The following is a 21,910-nucleotide window of genomic DNA, read 5'->3' as shown; positions in this document are numbered from 1 at the left end:
AAGGACGAGTTTCATGTGCAAAAGGCTAAATGGTTGTTCAGGCTCTTGGAATTTCAGGCATCTACAATGAACAGAGACAGACTTAACACACACTTTTTTCTTCTTAACTTGCAACTAGCCATCAAAAAATCTTCTGTTTTATGTTTTATCGTTGCCCTTCTGCAAATATTCCCAAACTATGTTTATCAGTTCTGTACTTCTGTACTGCAATATATGCCACATCTCTGAAATAGTTCAAAATTACTTTTTCCTAGTAAACTAAACATGGTATTCACATGTATTTTTTCCCTTTTCATTTCTTCTAATATATTTTAGGACTTACAATAAGTAAAATCTGTAAAACATGGTACATCCCAGAAAATGTTCTCTCAATACCAAGGTTTATCCATGGTTACTCCATTACTGCTGTTACATGTAGTTTAGGATTTACATATAATTTTCTTATATCTAATGTAAGTTACAGTAACCCTGGCTGCTTTTTGGCAATACAGGCCCTGGGTATATGTTACACTTAAAGCGTGATTAACCAGTTAATCATGCCTTAAGTTGTTACCTGGCCACATGTTAATTATATGATAAAACAAGGAATAAGCCACTAAGCTATTACACAAAAAATGTGTGATAATTTTACAGCTGGTTCCTATCATGCCATTAATTAAATATGTGGCCAGGGTATGGCTCCCAGCCTTGGGGTGCACCATGCCAGCCACAGGAGTGCTCATGGTCCTGGGCTCCCCCTGCACCAGCAGTAAGGTATGATGGGATCTGATGTTCAGTACGATGATTACGCCTCCTGCCATACATGTGTGGCATGGCAGGAAGCACAATTGCAGTGATCGTGCATCAGACCCTATGGTACCTTTACTTGCATGTCTGCCAGGGGGCACAGAATCATACATACCTCTTGATGAAGACTGTTTGTGCCATGGTCACATTTTCTTGACTACTGCTCAATATCATACCATTCCATGATAACTAGTTTAGATTGTTCAGGGGTTCTTAATAATGTTTTCTTGAAACGAATTCAAGGGAACCTATACGGTTTACCTCTCTTTCCAGTCAACCAAATATGAACTTTTTAATAAATTATTTTTTATCTTTCTTTAGATTCACTTGAAAGTGTTAGCCATATCCCTCACAGTCATACCTTTCTGGTAGACCCAGCTCACCAAAGCAGAAGAAGGACCAAATGACATTACTATATCAGAAAAAAATTCAGGTTCTAGTTGACTTAATTATTCTTGACCCACATCTACTGTGTGTTAATTCTTAAAATAATGCATGTGTTGAGGAGTCATAACAGAGGAGTGTTGAGGAGTCATAACAGAGGTGAAAGGCACCAAGACATGCAAAAATGTATAAGCTAAAGGAGGACACTCTTTACTTTTACTTTAACTTGAATATTCTTGTACCTTGCTCTCAACATATAAACTAGAATTTAGGCTCTTTTATATAAGTTCACACATTGTTTAGTAGGTATAAGTAGAGTCTAAGGGTGCAGACAGAAGTACAGCTCTGCGCTGTAACTAAGCATGCTTTGCTGGGATTGTTCTGAGTTACAATGATCTCCTAGACCAAACAGAAGTTCACTGCTGGTTCCAGAGGGGAGGGGAATTGAGCTGCTGTCTGCAAGCCTACAGCCAGTTTCCCCTATCAGTGGCCCCTCCTCTGTTGTCCCTGTTTCAGAATGGGAGAATGAAAGGGAGCAGAGGGAGCTCATTATAGGAGTTCCTCAGCTGGCTCTAGAGCGTGGGGTGGGTGATTTGGAGTCCCCACACCTCACCAGAACACCCTCCCCACCCTCTAGCAGGTGCTGAAAAACTCACAAACCAAACTCGCTTCACTCCCTTTCCCCTCTCCCATTCTGCAAATAGTTCAAGGTTCACAGGCAACACAGACAGAAGTTATAGAAGATGCTCTGGTTTGAAACATCTTTATCTGACCCCTGAGGGGTCAGCTTTTCAGCTGATTGGCCATTTTTTAAGTTGTCTGCGGCTGTGCATTTGTGTTTGGTCATGGCTATAAACTGCTTTCTGTGGGTGGATCAGGCAAAAATTGTCACTTCTGTCTGTCTCCTAATTTATAGCACCCTAGAAAATGCCTCTGAACTTGAGCCAGGATCTAGAAGTTTTTGCAAGGATCAAAGAAATGCCATATTATTCCATTCCATTATTCCATTCACAGCAGTCTGCATTTAATGTGCCTGATATGAAGTGATATATTGCATTCCTTAAAAACCCACAGCAGTGGTTAATTAATATTAATGTATAGGTAATTTCCTAACAAAAAACTAGATGCAGTTTTCTTCAGCCCCTAGCTGCAACTGGTTTAAAAATCCCATTCATGGTGAGAAATGGTAAAAATATTGAGGACTGATCTTTGTTCCTGTTTTGTATTTAGTAATTTTTACAATTTTGTAATGGTTTGCCCGATTTTTGCAGCAGTTAATGTTATTTAAGGCATTAATAGTAGGAAAACTATATATAGTCATGTCTGCAAAGGGTTAGATAAGATTGTGTAAAGGGTTACACCATCATTTGGAAGGGCTGAGTCTACATCTGCAATTGACTTTAAACTTCCCCAGTGGTTTAAGTGTAGTTAGATCTGTTATACTGACAGGTATCTAGGTGAGACCTTTACCTCCAGTGTTTTTGTTGGGGGGTTTTCTGAAGTTAGCTTCTTCATCTTTCCTTTTTACCTCAGAACTTAGTGCTGACCTATTTTCCCTGAGCACCAACCTTTCCCAGCATAGAAACCACTGTTATCAATGTACAAATGTAACAAGCACAGTAGTCAAAGTGGAAGTGAATAAGAGGGAAAAAGACATGTCTGTTTATGATTTTCTATGAGAAGTCCTTTACCTTTTGAACAGGTAAGCTTTGCCTACAATGCACATAGTCTATCTTAGTAGCATCTAACATTGTGGCCTTTTTTTATTCATCCTGCAATTCCCCAGTTATGGATGTTATGTATAAGTCAAGGGAGTTTTTATTAGATCAGCCTTGGAAACAGTTCTTTCTGTTTGGTGCTTAAGAACTTTAACATGATTTCTTACCTCATAGTTTTCAGGGAAATTAAATCATGATGTGGGTTTTGGCTGGGTGTTCTCAAAAGGAGACAGGAGGCACATCTACCCAAGACATTAATGGGGTAGACTAATTATACTGCACATTAGCACAGCATGAAAAAAACATGCAACTAATGCGCAGTAGAATTAGTCTATTGCCGATTAGCATCACTTAAAAAGCATGTGCCAGCACTAATGCACAGTGTCGTCAATTATGGCACATTTTGTTTAGTCCCTGTTATTACAGGGACTAAATGAGATGTGCTATAATTATGGTACATTAATGCACATGTAGATGTACCCAGGATGTCTCAGATCAGTGACATAAATGACCGTGTATTGCATTTATTATTAAAAAAGGATGTGCCCAAACCAAAAATTCAAACTTTCTATGGATTCTCAGATCAGAATTCTAACTTTGCAGCTCTAGACTATTCCTTTGTGGTATATTTAAACTTTTTTTCTTTCTATTACTTGTGAGAGGCACCATTTTTCCAGCACCTCTTATCTTGAATTTTAGTTGAAGGATGATGTAGTCATGGCACATTAAATGTCCTGCAGACAAGTTTGTGAGTTGTAATCTCAGACATCAGTTGCCTTTTCAAAATTGCTTTCCCAAATCTTTTCTCATACTTTCTCCAGTTACAGAATTATTGCCCCTCTTAAGGGCTTTGTGTTCATTCTTTCTCAAAAACTGAACATCATGTATCTTTTCTGTTATGGGATTAATTCAAATCAAGGTTAATTTATTTAGGAATCAATCTGGATAGCCTCTGAATATATCAGAATCACATATCAGAGATGTCCATATACAGACAGGAAAAATTCTGTCATCCAACTGCCATGTTTATTCATGTACAACATGCATTTTTTTCCTGAAAGTTAGCTACAGGAAATTGGAAGCATGTCTTAAATAAGGAAATGTGGGGAGAAGAGGGTTTGATTATGCAGGAGCTGAACTGCCAAGCCCTTTCCCCAGCAGGGTGGGTAGCCAGTGAGCCAATGGCCCCTGCTGAGTCAGCTGAGCACCCATCTAGCTCACGTAGAGGAGTTGAGCAGCACCTGTTCATGGCCTGATCCTGTTGAAGCCAAACATCTTGGCTTCTCTTTTTGAGTTGTGTGAGCCCTCAGCTGACTCAGCAACTGTTCCTAGCTGCCCACTCACCCCAAGAAGAGTGGCCCAGCAGTTCAACTCAGCCAGCTGTGCCTGACAAGTCAGCTGAAGGTTGATCTTACTAGAGATGAACTGCCTGTCCTCTCATCTTGAGCCAGTTAGGCAGGCAGCTGTACCTGCCTTGGCCTGCATCTAGAGGATTACCAGAACAGGGCTCGGTAATTACCAAACCAGGATTACCAGGTTTTCCTTCCCCCTAACTGCAGCTGTCTGTTTCTCTACACAAACACTTACGAGTATTTTCAAGGAAAAATCTCTTCATTTCATCTTCCAAAAAACCCCCAAAGAAGATGCATGTTTTATTCAAGGATGCATGGTGTATGAGAAAATACACTACTTCCCTCCTGAGCTGTTGATTATGAATTCAGTATAGATCAGAAATATGTAAGAACACAAATAGATATTACCCTGCACATCATTTGCAATGTAACAACATGTTTTCCATGGATGATGTGGAATGAGTGTAGAAACTTGGATCCTTTCCTTTCTTGTCTACATATGACACATTTTCTACTTGTACCAGTTTTTCAAAATTGGGTGTCATTTGACATCATAATCTGGCTAGTAAATTTGTGGAAATAAGAAACATAGGCACTGCTATTCTATGTATGTACATATCTGTCTGTCTATTTAAGGATTCTCTCACTAGCAGATCCACCACTGAAATATATGAAGTGTCACATAATAAATCCAGTTATAAATTCCATTGTTAAAACTGATCCATTTCCAGTAAAAATGCAAGAAGCGAACTTTCCTCAAATGTGTGATAATTTCCTCTATGTTGTCATTTCTGTAACTTGACAATTTCACCAAGTGGTGCTTTATCTCTAATCTTTACTTTTGTGAGTAAAATATTTCTGGAGTTTGTAGTAAGTCAACTTTGCATCCTACAGAATTTTTCTATTGCCTGACTATTTTAACTTCCCAAAATCTTTCATCCTGGCAGAGTGTTTTGTGCACAAAATGGAAGCTCTACCTTAATATACAGGAAAGCACTATGGGAAATAGTGGTTTGAGCAGTGATGCCTTTAGCATATATCTCTAAATCATTCTTACATTAAGATCAAATATTCTTTACTATCCCAGCATATGACCACATTCCATACTTGAATAAGAATAATAAAGTTTTAATAAAGGTGAAGTTTAATTCAGACAAGATATAGGTGATGCTGATGTGAGTTCATCAATTCTTTATAATAATTACTGTAGTAATGCCTTTCTTCCTGTCCTAACAAAAGTCTGCCTTGCTTTTCCCCTTTTTTGGATGTCCCCACAGCACTAATGAAAACATCACTGTATCCATAATCTTTTCATGACCCCACAGAGACCCAGATTCTTTACATCTTCACTATCTCTGCATCTGTCCTCCCTCATGAAAGCTGCTCTATCTCATTCTGTGGAGCAGAACATGTTGGGCTTCTTCCCAATTTCTGCTCCTTCCAATATTTCTCACTTCTCTCTTCTCATTGTTCCTTCTCTTTCAAACAGCACTCTTGTCTGAATTGTTTATCTTCTCCCCTTCTGTGTTTCCATCAATTGTCCAACTCTACCTCACCAGCTTTCTACTGTGATTTCAATTCCTTACTTACCTACTTCATCTCTCATTCTTACATGATCCTTCCCTAACACAATAACAGTCTTGATCCTCCTTGATCCCATTTTCTTTTCCAAACCCCACCTTGTCTTCTTTCTCCCTTTCATCTTAAAGCTCATTGAATATGCATCTACAATCACTGTTTGTAGTTCCTGTCCTCTGATTTTATTTCAGACCCTCTTCAATTTGGCTTGAATTTCCAGACATTTCATTGAAGTTGTTTTTCCAAAGTCTCCAATGACCTGTTCCTAGCCAAAGCTCTGGACCAGTATGCCATCTGCATCCTCAATGACATACCAGCTGACTTTGGGACAATTAATCATGCTTCTCTTCTCGAAAGTCCTCCTTTGGCTTCTGTAGTACTGTCCTTTACTAGTTCTCTTCTTTCCTCCTATAGTGTGCCGTTAAATGTTCTTATCTTCCACCTAACTTGCTATGAAGGGTTCCACACAGCTCTCATTCCTCTCCTCTCCTCTCCCTTATTTGTAGGCAGTCTCATCCACAAACACAAACTCACCTGTATGCAGAAAACTCACAGACCTACCTCTCTTTCCCAGACTTGCCTCTTTTGGCACATTCCCATGAGTGTGCATGTGTGTTTCCCTGGGGACAACTAGCGGCAGCACAGTTATGTCACTTCCTGTTGTCCCCAGGAAATGCCCCCGCATGCACACTCTGGTGCACAGCAAATTGCCCTGGATGGGATGGGAAGGCTTCAGCAGCCTTACCTGGGGTCCTGGGGGCATCTTGGGGCTACAGCAGGAGCAATCTGGGCGTGCAGAGCCTGGGTGGGAGCTGGAGTGTGGCTCTGGCCAGCCAGGCTCCCATTTCAGGCAGTGCACACTGCTGCCACATGCACCACCCCACATTTTGTCTCCATGTGTTTTTTAGATACCAGGATTTTCCAGTATCTAATTTTGCTTCCATGCTGCAAATATGCAGCATGGAAAACCTATTCATGTTCGCCACGTGCATTTTGTGGCACCTCAAAAACCTTTGATGTGCTATGAAGCACACGTTCCTGCTTGTGGGGGATGTGGCCTTTCTGTCCAAATTAAAACCTAACCTGTCTCACCTGGATGTCTAACCACTAGAGCAAGCTCAATATAACTCAAACATTTTGCCTGTCACTCTGCCTAGTAACCTGGGTGTCAACTTCAAATGAGATGTTTTTCAGGCCCTCACTTTCTTTCTACATAACCAGCTGTAAGATAAGGCATTTTCTATGTAGTCATGTAACACAACCTGCTATCCAAACTCTTATCTTGATTTCTGTAGCATTCTTTCCTCAGGCTTCGACAAATATAATCATGCCTTAGTTATTTACATTCAGAATGCTTCTGCAAAGATCATTTTCCTACCCTATTTCCTTGACTCTATCACCCCCTCTTTGAATCCTGTCAGTGTCTTCCCCTTTCTCTATTTTATAAAATGTAAGTACATGTCTTCATTGTCTAGACTCTTCATGAAGTAACCCTTCCCTACCCAGCTTATGTTTTACAATTAAACTATTGACACCTGCCTCCATGACACCAGCCTGCATTGCCCACATGTTAAACTGTTGAACAAGCAGCTTTGTGCTTTCCTTCAGGCTACCTTCCCACCATTCTTAAAAAGAGCTTCTTAGAAACACGCAGAAAACTACTTTATTATATTTCTTGAAATTCCTGCTTAAAACTCTGTTTTCCAGTTATACCTTTATAAAGCCTGACATCTTTTGCACTGGTGGCATGCTGAGATTATGGCATACCATGATGGCTGATATTATCTAGTGTTTTACTTTGTCTGTGGGGTGGTGGTTCTAGTCGTGTTGGCCTAAGGACATAGGCAGACAAGGTTCTTTGGGTAAATATGATTTCTTTTGTTAGACCAACTAATAGTTGGAAAAATTGTTCTTTGCAAGCTTTTAGGTACAAACACCCTTCTTCAGGCATAGGGAGAATCTGTTGTATCTTGCCTTATACTTAGATTTTAAGCTGTTTGGGTTGGAGGCCATCTTTCTCTCCTGTGTTTCTGCAGCACACAGCACAGTCGGGGTAGAAACAGATATTAGCTCTGTTTTGGGGGTTTTTTTGTGGTTTACACAAAGCGAAAGCAAACAGATGTCCATACCTTCTGTCACACCACAAATGCGCAAGTTTGTGGCCCTGATAGAGGCCAGGAATAAACTGGGGCACTTTATTGTGGCCCACATGCTTGTTCAGGGTGGAAGAGCTCAGGCAGCATGAAGCTGCCTGGGCTCTCCAGCCTCCCTAAGGCAGGAGCTCTGCAGGCTTGAGGGATCCAGTCCTGTACACCCCAGGCAGTATAGGCCCCTTTAAGTGATCTGGCATGCATTCCTAGCAGCAGCACACAGCAGGAGCTGCAAATAAGAGGGATTTTCCTGTGTGCACCTGCTAATACAGAGCGGGGAGCTCTGTGTGAGTTCCCCCTGCATGCTTGTAGGTGAGTGTGGGGAAATCCCTGGGATTCCCCTGTGCCCCAGTTAGGGCACAGTAACCAGGGACTTCTATAGATGTCCCTGGAGTACAATGAGCTGTGCCATGATATTCTATGAAGTATTATGAATCTATGAAATATTATGTAGCAGCCAATCACGTTTCACTGAAGATGTCTGTTTCCAGCCTGGGATCATAGTTCATGACTGGGCTCTTAAGTGCCTTGTAATAATAATAATCAAGGATGCTTAAATACAATTGCCCCTGTGAAAAGGTGTTGATAGCCAAACCTTGTTCTTCCTCTTTGCCAGGGAGGGGCAATTCTTTCTCCATGAGGGAAATAAATGGAGCAATACATGATCCAGTTAAGTTGATAAACAGTTATGGACCCAGTGAGAACTGGAACAGTTCTACCTGCATCCCAAGACTGGATAATTGATCGTTACCTGCTTCTGATCTTTTTGCTAACTGCCATCATTTTTGGCATTAAAGGTGATAAGGGATTGTCTTACATTTCTAGTAAATAAAAACTGCTTTACATATGTAATCTTGTGAATTGGTTGTGAACTCAGTCCTTTACCTACCACCAGCAACGTATTTGCCTATAAAGGATCTGTGTAGTTAGTGTTGTGTTATAAGCTGGTAAAGATAAATGGCAGGAGTTTGTGTCTCAGAAAATGTGTGGTGGCATTTGTGATCATATAGATTTAAAGGGAAACAGAATATTGGATGGAGAAGAGCAGCATGTGTGTTCAAGAAGCTGAGTGAAAGCTTTGTGCAGGTACTTTTTGGTTATCTTGTGTTGTTTCAGCAGCCTAGGAAAATGAGAAATGTAAATAGTATAAGACATGGCATGTGTTTACCAGTCAGTTCTGCTACTATTTCAACTTGTCTTCTGTTTTGCCTTTGATTCTCCTTGAGTCTTTCTGTGAGTTGGCATCAATTCAAGGAGAAAGGAAGGCATCACAGACAGCAAACCTCTTAAAAGTCTGGGACAGCTTGCTGGAAATCTGGTATCTGGTGGGAAAGGTGACGTTACAGTCTAGGTGTTTCCTGTATCTTGTCTGCTGGTTTTTGTTCAAACAAGTTGTAGTTCCTACGTGCTTGTACAAATGAATTATTCTACAAACAGGAAGGGAGTGCTAGTGAGAGAACAATATTAAGTTTATGGGTAGAGACAGAACTGTCACACACTACAAATAAGTATTACTTATTGGTACACTATAACTAATAGTATTAAAGAATTTAGTCTAGATTCAGCACTTAAGCATGGACTTTGCAGTTATGTGCCTTTAAGGTTTGAAGCTAACTATGATGCTATTCAACAGAACTTTGAGGTGTATTGCTCGCTGCACAAAGATGACAGATATGTTTTACTCAGAGGGCACAGAAGGTCAGCAAAATTATGAAAGGCTGAAGAGTCAATCTTGGAAGTTTTTGAAAGAGAAAGGTTAACACCGTGATTTCCTTGCAAAGCATGAAATTGTGACTGGGATCAGGAACAAAAATAGAGACTACTGGAAAATCTAGTGATAGCTCTTGACAGATAATATGTGGAATTGTAACCAATGGAATTGACCAGTTCAGAATAAAAACAGATTGTAGAACTTGCCAATGCCTGCAAGCAATGCAGTGTGCTTTGGCTTGATACTGCGTGATACTGTGTGGACACAGCACTGATGCAAGTGACTCCAGCATGAACACTGAAATAATTATTGCTACTAGAATTCTTGCTATTGTAACTTCTGTATAGATAAGGGCTAGAATTGTTACTGGTCCATTTCTGTTCACTTATTTAAAAAGACATCAAGAACACACCACACTGCTTTTATTTTCATACACAAATATAAATAAAAATATTACACTTGTATATGTAATTAGCGATTCAACTTCTGCTGTTTTGCTGCTATATACCAGTTTTGTAATTAAAAAAAAAAATTATTAACATATATTTTAAGTGTTTTTTCCTCCCTAAGGTTTATATTAAAATCTGTTTCCTGTGCCTCCTTTTTATTTCTCTTGTTATATTTTATTCGTATTCACTCCTGTTAATAAAAATACACACTAATTGTTTAAATAGATTAGATAACCAGATTGCCCATAAATTTGTGCTTTGAGCTGGATGGCTTCCAAAGGGTTCAGACAGAAATAACATCTGAAACGTTTCAAAGGGCTTTGAAACGCCTTTGAAACATTTCAAAAGGCTACCATACAGATGTATAAGTGGGATAAAAGGCTCCTAAGTGTGACAAAGTAATGCCTGCAGGGAGCACGTACTATGGGAGCAGGTACTATTTAATAACATTTTGTTCCACTGACTTGTCCGTCCTCCAGTATTCCCAAATACAGTGACTCTCCTCCCCCTCCTCCTCCCCCCAACTCCCAGCATTTTGATCATTACTGCATACTCACCCCACCTCCACCTCCACTCCATTGCACTTTCTGCTTCCTGGGATGTTCCCTGGGGCTCCAGCACCACGGCTGTGGGCACTGGGGCTCCTGCAACTTTTGGCATTCTGGACCCTTGCTGCTCCCTGTACATCAGTGCCAGGGCTCCTGGCCCTGGGGTGCTCCAGTCACCAGGGCTTGCAGAACTTGTGACACTCTGGAAACCCCAGAGCACCCAGGTGCCTGGAGCAGCAGCACCCTGATTGCTGAGAGCCCATGCCTTGGATGCAGATAGCTGTTTCCTGGCTGTTACCTCACTGAAGCCTCTTGCACTCCAGCATTGACAGTCTTTTCCACTTTTATGGAAGGAGGTGCCATGGAGTTCTCCAGGGACAGTGCTTTCTTGAGACCCCTGCAGCTTTGTTGGTCTTTAACAGTGTCCCCCAAAGCCAACCCAGGCTCCTTTCTACTCTAAGACCCTGGCTTTTTGGTTCTTCACCCTCCCTGGTTCTCCAGGGCCCTGATTCAAGAAGCTAGCTTCCAGTTCAGCTCCTGAGAGAGGGACTTTACCCCTTCTTGGAGAGAACAAATGCAACTAAAGTTATAAGCATTAGACAGTTTCACATCAGTAAAGACAAAGGCCATCCCACCAGAGGTTCTCTGCCTTCCACAAAGAGTTAAGCAGTTCCCTTGCCCCAAATCCAGCCCACATAGCCAAGAGCAGCCCCAAGGAATGCTCTGTAGTTCTTTTTCCAATCTGCCCAGCTCCTGGACAGCTTATGTTCCTCTCCATACTCTGTCCCCAATCAGAGTATGTCAACTATTATGCTCTGTCAACTATTATGCTCATCTCATTCAGCTTCCCCCCAGCCTCCTGGGTGTTGTCTATCTTCATGTGTAGATGTGTCAAAAAGCTGTGCCAGTCTCTGTTGATGCTAGAGGTGCCCCTTGTCTTGTCCCACAAGTAGGCAGATCTCTTACTTCACTGACTCTTAATCCATTCATTCCCCATATACTAGCTTTAGTGATAAACTGAGGCATACAATATTATAACAACATAAATGTATTTAAAACAGAATTATCACAATAAATCCATAGTTCATCATAGGAGCAGGAAGCACCAGCAACATGCGACCACAGAGACTGTCAAGTACTTTAACTGGAAGACACAACAGGAGCTGCATGACTCTCATGCAGCAGAAGCACAATGTTTAAAAAAAGTTGCTAAGTGTGAAACATTTAAAATGGTATGTCTGCATCTGCCCTAACTAGCTTGACTTGAAATAGTGCTGAACACCTGCTGTATCATTGAATAAGACTCTTTCCAGCAATATCAGCACTTAGGGTCAGAATGATGTGGTCAGTGAGAGTTGAGTCGGCTCAGTATCCTTTGGGAACAGTCATTCTCCCTAGTTGCATTCTGTGGTGATTCTCTACTGAACGAAACACCCTTCAATAGCATTTGAGACCATATCTCCGCTAGCAATATAACATACTTTTTTATGCATGTTAAAATCCTTGTGAGGACATTTTTTTCTTCATTTGTATCATATTAACTGTTTTCAATAAAGCACGAGGGTCAGGGGGTGCAGGTGAAAGCTGAAATTTACTACACTTGGCAAATATGTGAAAACTTAAAAAAAACCTTGTTTTCACTGGGACTCTGATGTACTGTCAAACATGTTAAAACACAAATTCATTCTCTTGTAGAAAAATAAGCACAATTATACTAATACCAAGCTCTTAGTATTTTTTAAACACTAGATGTCAACGTTCCTTACAGAGGAGGTAAGTATACTTGTCCCCATTGTACGGAATGGCAAAGCTAGTCCTTTAAATCAGGTCTTCTGAGTTTCTGAGGGCCATGCTTTATTCAATGAACCAGCCAGGTTCCCAAATTAGCACCAAAACACTGTCAGAAATGACAAGATAGATTTAGAGCTTTTGGTATATGCACTAACATTTACGTTTTCTCCCACAGGAACTTTTTACACCGGAGTGCAAGTTTAAGGAGTCTGTTTTTGAAAACTATTATGTAATCTACTCATCTATGCTGTACCGACAACAGGAGTCTGGTAGGGCTTGGTTCCTGGGGCTTAATAAGGAAGGGCAGGTCATGAAAGGAAACAGAGTGAAGAAAACAAAACCAGCAGCTCATTTTCTACCCAAGCCATTGGAAGGTGAGCATTGGTCCATCACAGCCAGATATGCTGAAATATTTAAAAGTCTTCCCCTTGAAGTTCCTAGTATGACAAAAGAAAGGTGAAGGGTTCTAAAATAGCATTTCTGAATGTGCTTGGCACACAGAGATGCTACTTCATATGGCAGTTTCCAAGATTTATGGAGAGTTTTGTGCTCCAGCACAGTGTGCACTGGAAAGGGCACATGTAAAATGGCCTTCCATGGGATTAAGAGGTCATTTTATTAGCTGAAGTGAAATCTTTTTTTGAAGTGCATTGTGCTGTTTCAAAACTATGTTCTAGTAGGAGCCCAAATTGTTGTCAGTATTGCAGTGGGAAAAAAATATTCCTTTCATTATCCAGAATAATGCTCTAAACAATAAAGTATGCTTTAGGAAAAGTATACATATGGGGAGGCATGAATGGAATAGATGAAATGTCAGCAATCTAATTTAAGAGCTTCCTAACACAATGTTTATAAGCTAAAGCATACTGCAATATTGAGCCGATGATGTATTGCACACATGTGCATGCCAGCCTTTACACTAGTTTAGGAAAAGGGAGTAACAAATTATGTCTTTAGTTGTGCTAAACTTATAGATATCATGCATTATCTGGCAAAATGTGCTCATTTATATCTTGAATATGGAACTGTCCATTTGTCCTACTTATTCTAACATTTTTTTTATCTGTACTTGTTTGTTTTCTTTTACACTCCAGATGTCATTCAGTTTGGTGCAGCTTGTTACTCATAGCTGCAGCTGTACTGAAAAGTGTCTCATTAGTTAACATCTTTAAAAAAATAGGCTTTTCTGAGTAATGATTTTTATCAGCAGTGTCATTTGTCTCCTGCGATTCTGAGATAACTGTAATGGAAAAGGTGTGGAATAGATTTTGAGGAATTTCAAACCTAACTCATGTTGTGTGTTACATTTTCATTATGCAGAGCAAAATCGTCCCAAGAGCCCTGAGTGGCTGATAGTCACTTCACATCTCAGCTTAGGTTGATATAATTTTGCGTTCCTATTTCTTGCGGTGTAGGTAGCCTTTTAAATGTTCACAATCCTTCAGCACTACCTGGAGAGAAACTTCAACCCTATATAATAACTAGACCAGGGGTAGGCAACCCCAGCCTGGGTGCCAGAGCATGGCATGTGAAGGCATCTTGCTTGGTGCACACGCCTCAGGGCAGATAGCAGGGAAGGGGCCGGGGCTGTGTTGTGACAAGGATCTGGCCTCTTGTGGCTCCCCAACTATCCACTCTGGTCTGCCAACATCTTATAAGTCAAGGTTGCGGGTGCTTTTGGCACTCCGCCCAGAAATGTTGCTGACCCCTGAACTAAAAGTTAGCATAAAAAAAAATGCAACTATATTTTTAAAGCAATCGCTACACAGTCAGATTAGGGAAGAAGTGTTTTTTCCAGTAGGGTATGTCATCACTGAGATGTGTTTTCTCAGACTTTCTTTTGTTATTAAAATAGCTTAAGCAAGGCTTAGAAATAAGTTGCTTTATATTGCCTAAGAGGGTCATCAAAGATTAGAGCTATGCTATGTAATTCTTTTCCCTTATGGTTCTAGTGTATGTTATTTCACTTAATATTTTTGTAGGTCATGGTGTTATTTCATCATGTTCCTAATTAGTCAGCAAACCAAAGTGTCCTGAAAACAATTATGGGGGTGCACTCTAAAGACATAGACCATCACCAGTGCTACGTACCCTAGAGAAGAAATTTAATTTCAAACTTTCAAAAGCCATAAAAGGATTTGGACTATGTCATTGGGAATGTTAGAACAAGTTAAGTACTTGATTAGTTAATGATGTTATGGGCCCTTCTTATCTATTATGAAACTTCTCAACATTGAAGATCAAGGTCAGTTCTTTGATGCTACTGACTCCTATTCTAATTAGTCAAGGGAAGAAGGGATTGTACTCTCTGCAGAAACACATAACTTCCCCCAAAACCGATGTGCAACAATTAATTCTTTTGACTGCTTTGACATCTCTTTTAGCACTGCTCTGATATAAATAAATGCTACCAAAGTTACATGGAAGTGAAATATTACCTTATTCAGTGACGTGGAAAATGAATTATCCACCAGCATTAATCATTAAAAGGCAGCTTAAAGCTGGAACTTAGTAATTGAACATAGGTATTTTCCAAAAAGGATTTTAAATTGTTAGGCTCCTGTTGAGGCCCAGTGGGCTATCTTAGCGCTTCTATAAGTTCAGTTAATAGTTTAGATTTGAAGTATTCTGCATTTCAAAATTCCAGCAAGTATCAGTGGCTATGAGCTGTTTTTGGCCATATAACACAGAAACTTTTAGGCAAGAAGAAATAAATCACTACTAACTGAACTACTTTTGCTCTGTTTGCTCTCTGGAACCATTCCTGGCATACTTCCAGCGCAGCCTGAACACTAGGCCTAGATTTTCCCATTAGGAGTTGAACACTTAAATATTTTGAAGGTTATAGGCCCAAGTCCCTTGTAGGGATGTAGGAGTGAAAGGAATATCCTGGGTCACTGCTGCTGGTCCCTTGTTAACTCAGGAACCATGTCATACATAGTCATTTAATCCTTTTCATAAACTGCTCAAGTGCTATCTTTTAGTCTCCATCTGTCTAATCTCATCAGGTTTTGTTTTATTTAAACATTCTGTAATTTTGTCTTTAAATGCATCTTTCTTTAAAGTCATTTAAAGATGAGGATGAATGCCATATATTAACTAGACTGTGAGAAAAATATGAAAGTAATATAATGATTGCTTAAATGATTTTTCCTTAATTAAAAATTGAAGCTTATGATTGTGAGACTGTCACTTCAGTTTCTGACACTGAAAATTAATGTTCTCATGGTATTTGATAAAGAAATCACTTAATGATCTACACAAATGTCTAGAATCCTTAAAAATGTAATCAGAAAATTCAGTTTTGACTTAAATTATCTTGTAATGAGACAGTACAGTGCCTGAGGGTTTCAGCTGAACATTTTTCTGTCTTGTATAAATGAAGGTAGAACAACTGTTTCTAATTTCTTAAACTTCTATAATTACATCATAGTCTTCTTTTCAAAAACAAGGTACAATTTCCTGCTGCACTTGTTAGTCAGATGTGATGAACAAACACAGAATGAGATGCTTGACTGGGAGGGCAAATATAATAGTGGTTTAAAGCAGATGGTTCCTTTCATAGTAGCTGCTCTCCTTCACAACAAGACTAAGGGAATATTAAAACTTTTTTTATTGGAACAATGATATAAAAATGAACGCTACTGATTTTTTTTTCAATCTGTCTTCTTTCCTCTATTAGTTGCCATGTATCGAGAACCATCTTTGCATGATATTGGAGAAACAGTGCCAAAGGCTGGGGTAACTCCAAGTAAAAGCACAAGTGCATCTGCAATAATGAATGGAGGCAAACCAGTTAACAAGAGTAAGACAACATAGCCAGATCCTCACAGGTGTTATGACTTATTGAGCCCCGAGTACAGTTGAGCAATTTATCCTTTCCAGACTCTCCTACTGTGGTGTCTAAAGATCAGCTTGAGGCAAGTGAATACTTGTTCTTTGCTGTTTCTGAACTAAGTTATTGCGAGTGGATGAATCTCAACATGTAGCTCCACCCACAACGAGAAGACACCTGGATAACCAGCTAAACTCAGACCATGGAATGCCCTACCAGATATGGAATGCCTTTTTAATATCTTTTCTGTGACTGTGACACTTCATGTGAATGACATACTTCACAAGTACACTTGATACCTTGCCTGCTGACAGTTACCCATAATCCCTTTTTGAGTCCAGTTTCAGCGAAATCCATGTGTTTTAAGTTCCATTTTGTAGCACACAAATAATATCAAGTAATTTCTAGTTAGACGCTGTAAACCTGTGCTATTATGGATTTCTCTTCTTCCCTTTTTTACAAGGCTGCTCGCTCCACTGTCTGTGACCTTTTGCAGGGATTGTGTTTCTCGAAAACTTAAGTGTTGCAGGTGGCTTAGTTCTGAAAGCAATCAGGGAATCAGGAAGCCTTCAAAAACCTACTATTATAAATTATATCTATAAAGAATAGAATTGTCGTCTCTGGCTTACAATATTGATTAAATGTGAATACACTTTAGTAACAGATACTGTGCTCCTGAGGTTGGCATTAGTATGGAGGGAAAAAGTGTCAAACACAACCAGTAGAAAGTTTTCTGAGACTAGTGTTTGGCATCCCCCTACAGTTTTTTTTTTCTGTGTGTTTTATACATATCACAAGCTTACTGGAAATGGTAACATTTGCCTTGCCCAGCGAGCGAGACCCACTCATTTTTGGGAAAGTGGGTCCAAAGAACTCTGTAGGCCTTGTAGGCCTGAATTAAGGCTCATTTTTCATCTACTAATCCTCATTATTTGAATAAAACAATAATTAAGACTAACAAGAATTGCGCTACCTAAATCCATCTCAAGTATAATACTTTCCTGTTTTTAATGAACTAAACTTAATGCCATCATTCTTTTTGGCTGTATTCCACTCTTACTCAGCAAAGCATGGACAAGGATATTTTTGTGTTCTTTTTGCAGCAGCAATGCAAAGGGTAGTTACAAATTATAGTTTGTTTTTGATGTTTAAAAAAACCCCAAGTTTTAAAACTGGACATATTAGAAAAATTTTATTTGACTTATTTATTTTTTAGCTCAGCATGTGGAGTCCAGTCCTATGTATTTCACCTGTATCCCAATACATACCTCTAACCCAGCTTCTTAGGATGTGCCCACCAAATTGCTAGATTAAAGGTGCCTTGCCTTGATCTCTGTATACTGTACTTTCTCCTACATGAAACTAGAGGAAATTTCAACTCATTTTGAAATTGAGTCCTTGGATCATATTCGATTGCTTCATGAGAACCATTGTTGACACTTCGTTGGTATCAGTCAAAAGCAATGAAATGAATTTAGAAAAAATAGGAATATGTTTTTGTCAATACAGCAAAGATGCCATTAAAGTGTTAAATCGTGTATGTAAAAAGTTTCAAAACACAGAGTTGCATACCTTTAAAAAACTAAAAATATGGGTACTGTGAGTGTGCTTAATAGGCATTTGCTTCTTAGAAAGAGTGACAAGGACCAAACTGTACCTCAGTTCTGGAACACTGTGTGGTAATGCTGTCTTGGCCTCTTGCTGTTATCATGGTGTTTAAGAGTGACAAAAAAACAATCATTCCCTTTTTATTTCCATAACCCTAACAAATTATTTTTTTTCATGTTTATTTTTACACTTCACTCCATAACTAGCCACTGGTTGTTTCAAATACCCAGCCTGCTTAGCTGAATACTGATTCAGTCTCAAATCTTTAGGCTTATGCAATTTTCATACAAGGGTCTGTTTGAATAAGTAACACTTATGAGTAATATTTTGTTCAAAAGATTGTTGTAATGCTGATAAATTACAAATATACCAAATGATTCTTCTGGCAGTCCAGTTCCTCGGTTATAGACACTGCCTGAAACAACAAACTAATTGCTGAAGGTTGGTTCTATTTTAAAGAGATGGCTGAAGCACAACAGCAGGAGTTTAACTAAGTATTTTAGGGTTGTTGTTTTTTTTTAACTAAAGACACACCTACTTTAATGCTGTGGCAAAATATGCACAGAGAAACCTGGGCCCAAATTAATCCCTTGCCCAGTGCCTCTAATGGAAAAAATCTCCATGAGAAACTGCTGGTGTTTCCTCACTACCCCATTCTCATTCTGTTAACAGAAGAGGTTGTTTGCCATCCCCAAACAAAATAAAAGCTCCAGAGTTTACTGTAGTCCCAGTCAGTGAGTGAGAAGCCAGAAGTATCCATGTTGGGCACTGCCTTCTGCCTGGTTCATTCATGCAGTGATGCTGGCTGGCATTGCAGTAACTAACTCACCCCACCATCGTAATCCTGCCCCTCCCAGATTTAAGAGGGAAGGTGTGTGAACGAGATAATACTGCTGTTGGTTGCATTAATTTTTTGGTAGATTTTTTTCCACAGGGCTGGTGTATCCACATGCATTCATTCCCTCTTCTAACCAGTCTTTATCCACTTCAGCACAGATCTGGAACTACAGAGAGACCTCCACAGGGTCCAGAGGGTAGAGAGTTAGTGCCACAGACCTGGTTAAACTATGCACTGGGGATCCAGAGGGCACAATCTGGCTGGCCATATGCATACCATTTTCAAAATTAAAACTGGCATCTTGGGCAGCTATTGTTCTGCCAACAATTTGAAGGATTAAACAAAAGCTGACTTTATTTTTGTAAATGACTAGCACATATTGGAAATGTAACATCAGTTTTGTTTGCACTTTTTGTTCCCTTTTCTTAGTTAAAACAGGTTATCTATAAGGGTGTTTAATCCAATGAATGGATGTCTTTAAACAGTTTCTTCTAAAATACATTTAAACATAACAAAGGGGTTTGTTGTTTGTACTTCTGTTACTTCCTTTAGTTTTGTCTCTTGTCTCATCTGTTGCATGGGAAGAGGATGGCAATGATGAACTGCATGTAGTAGGCTATGTGTATCAAGAACTGTTGGTATATATTACTAAATTTACATACATATATGCAAAGAGTTTGTCTGCATTGTACAGTTTGTGTTTATTATCATTTGTTGTATACACAGGTGCATCATACTGAATAAAACATTTATATGAAAGCATATTAAAAAACAAAAAAATATGTAAGTAGAATGTGCAAAATAACACTGCACTGGCCCCAATTTAGTGAAACTTAATGTAATTAGGTTGGCAAACTCCGTTTTCCCTTTTACCATGCCAAAGAAAAGTTTAGGTCCTTGATAGAATACCTCTCTTGCTGTTTTCCAGGATAAGACTTCACCATTTTGTTCCCCCTAAAATTAAGTTTCCTGTTAAAGTGAAAACTATTTTCAACTATCTGTTACTACTAAAGTACTGTATAGTAAACCTGATGGAATTGATTTGTATTTACGGATTGTGTGTTTTGTAATTTCATGTACAGCTATGTATGAGTCTGCCAGGTGTTTTGCATGCTTTGTTTTGTATTTTTGCTCCTTTCTTTCCAATTTATCTAATCCCAGAGAGACTGGTTTGCACAGTGGTCCAAGAGAGATATTCCAATCTTTTCACCGTCACATAATACATGTGCCCATAAAATAGAGAGGTCTTATATTTTCATTTTACTGCTGAAAAGCTCATTTGTATTTCAGCTAAAATTTTATTTGGCAAGATCTCAGTCTCTCTTAAACACAGACACATACACATCAAGTTCTAGGAAGATATGAACAATTTGAACAAAGTACTATTTTTCCTGTTTTTATAAAGCCTTTTATGAATTATAAATGCAGTGGAATCCTTAAAAGCTTGCATACATTATGGATTCTATAGAAAGGTTGCTATAGTTTTTTTCATAAATGCTTTGTAGCCTACCTAATGTTTCTGTTGCTTTCTTACTGTTCTATTTTTGAAACCACACTCAAATCAGCAGAATTATTATGAACTGTTTTTTTCATCCATTTAAATCAGCTCATTAGACAGGTCTAGAACAAAATCCACCCCCTCACCCAAACCCTCCCCACAAAAACAAAAGGATGGTCTTTCACAAAGTATTTACGTGAAAGACTTTTGGAAAGCTCAAGCCTTTTTACCAGTATTAAGATAAATTCCCTGCTGGTGTAATGCTGCTGTAATCAATGAAGTATGCTAGCAGAGGGTGTGGCCCATGCATTAAAAGTCTGTCTTGCTGATCCATCTGTTCTTTGGTATAAAGCAGACATATTCTGCTCTATTCAGCTGAGAATGAAAAAGAGCCATAAAACTAGATAAAACAAGGCAATTATATTTCTATTAAATGCCCCTTTGGATAAATACATATTCTGTGCAGTGCATTTCAAAATGCCTATTACAGTATTTTTTTCAGGATGACTAATGCAAATGCTATGATTTTTTTAAAGTAATAAAATCTTTGTTCTATTACCTAGTCATAGAAATATTCAACTTAGCTTTATTAATCCCCAGATCATGTTTTGAAATATCACTTAAAGTAAGTGTGTTCGAAGAAGGAAAAGGGCAGTGAAGCAAAGACACCAAAACAGGCTGGGATTCATTTCCAGAGAATTTGGCCAAAAAAAAAAAAAAAGATTACTACAGGGTTTACATAAGCAAGTCAATCTATGGCAAGTTTATGACTGACACCAGAAGTGATAGGTCATACAATGGTTACAATCCTAAAAAATGGCGTAAATATACAGAGGAGTAGCAAAATGTACTTCACATTTGCGTGCTTTTATCACATTAATGGAGGGCTGTGTTATCTTTCATGTTCACATTTCCAATATCAAACTCCCTACTTAACAAACTAGTTTTCTTATCCTGAAATTATTTTTGCCATAGACCTGGAAGTAGGATCTGCACCCCCTAGCTAAGAAGCACCAACCTTATTAGTGTATACAGATTACATAGCCAAAATGTGTCATTCCTTCACACATCTTTCTGTTTTTACATGTTCTGTCATTAAAATTCTCATCACAGGGGTTGTCTGAGGTGTAAATTCACACTTTACTAGACTAGATAGTATTCTCACATTTGTAGAATAACAACATTTACCTTCAGGTCTTTTTAATTCCAGTCTTCTTCTTCTCATGTCCTTGTCATCAACTTTTAGTTGATGACAAGGTATTTAGCAGAGTTGAGCAGATTTGTTGGAATCTGACAGGGGCCACAATGTGAACACTTCTGCCATGGCCATTATGGCAGTTGGTATTATTTCTAGTAAGGGGAACGAGCCTCGTAAGTGATCTACTGATTATGAGGGCTGTGCAAAGCTTTGGGTGGTGATTCGATCTGGAGAAGATCTGGCCTGATTCGGTGGCCAAAGCTCCAAATCCCAATTGAATCAGGGGACCAATTAAAAGGTCCAAAACAATTCAAAGCTCTCTGAATTTTTGGAAAAGATTTAGAGAGCTTTGATGATTCAGACAGTCCCTGGTAGCTGGCAAATAGGAAGTAGGGTAGGGGGGGGGTTGGAGGAGGAGGGAGGGGACCATGGGGGGACCCCTGGAAGACCCCATCCCCTGCCTGCT

The 21,910-nt window shown here is 39.2% G+C and overlaps 1 protein-coding gene across 2 annotated transcripts in view; it reads left to right on the top strand.

Annotated features, from left to right (window-relative positions):
- The window catches only part of FGF14 (fibroblast growth factor 14), an 828,657-nt gene extending 808,263 nt beyond the window's left edge, over positions 1–20,394 (top strand). For both annotated transcript variants that reach the window (XM_019525270.1, XM_019525271.1), the window contains exons 4-5: positions 12,643–12,841; positions 16,150–20,394. In XM_019525270.1, coding sequence (XP_019380815.1) covers positions 12,643–12,841; positions 16,150–16,286 — 336 coding nt within the window. In that variant the 3' untranslated portion in view covers positions 16,287–20,394. The remainder of the gene's footprint in view (positions 1–12,642; positions 12,842–16,149) is intronic.
- Positions 20,395–21,910: the final 1,516 nt, after the last annotated feature.

This window comes from Gavialis gangeticus, unplaced genomic scaffold (genome assembly GCF_001723915.1).
Source record: "Gavialis gangeticus isolate Ggan-Ray unplaced genomic scaffold, GavGan_comp1, whole genome shotgun sequence".
Classification (NCBI taxonomy): Eukaryota; Metazoa; Chordata; order Crocodylia; family Gavialidae; genus Gavialis; species Gavialis gangeticus.
The sequence above is the reverse complement of the archived record's forward strand: the minus strand, read 5'-3'. Positions and strand labels throughout refer to the sequence as shown.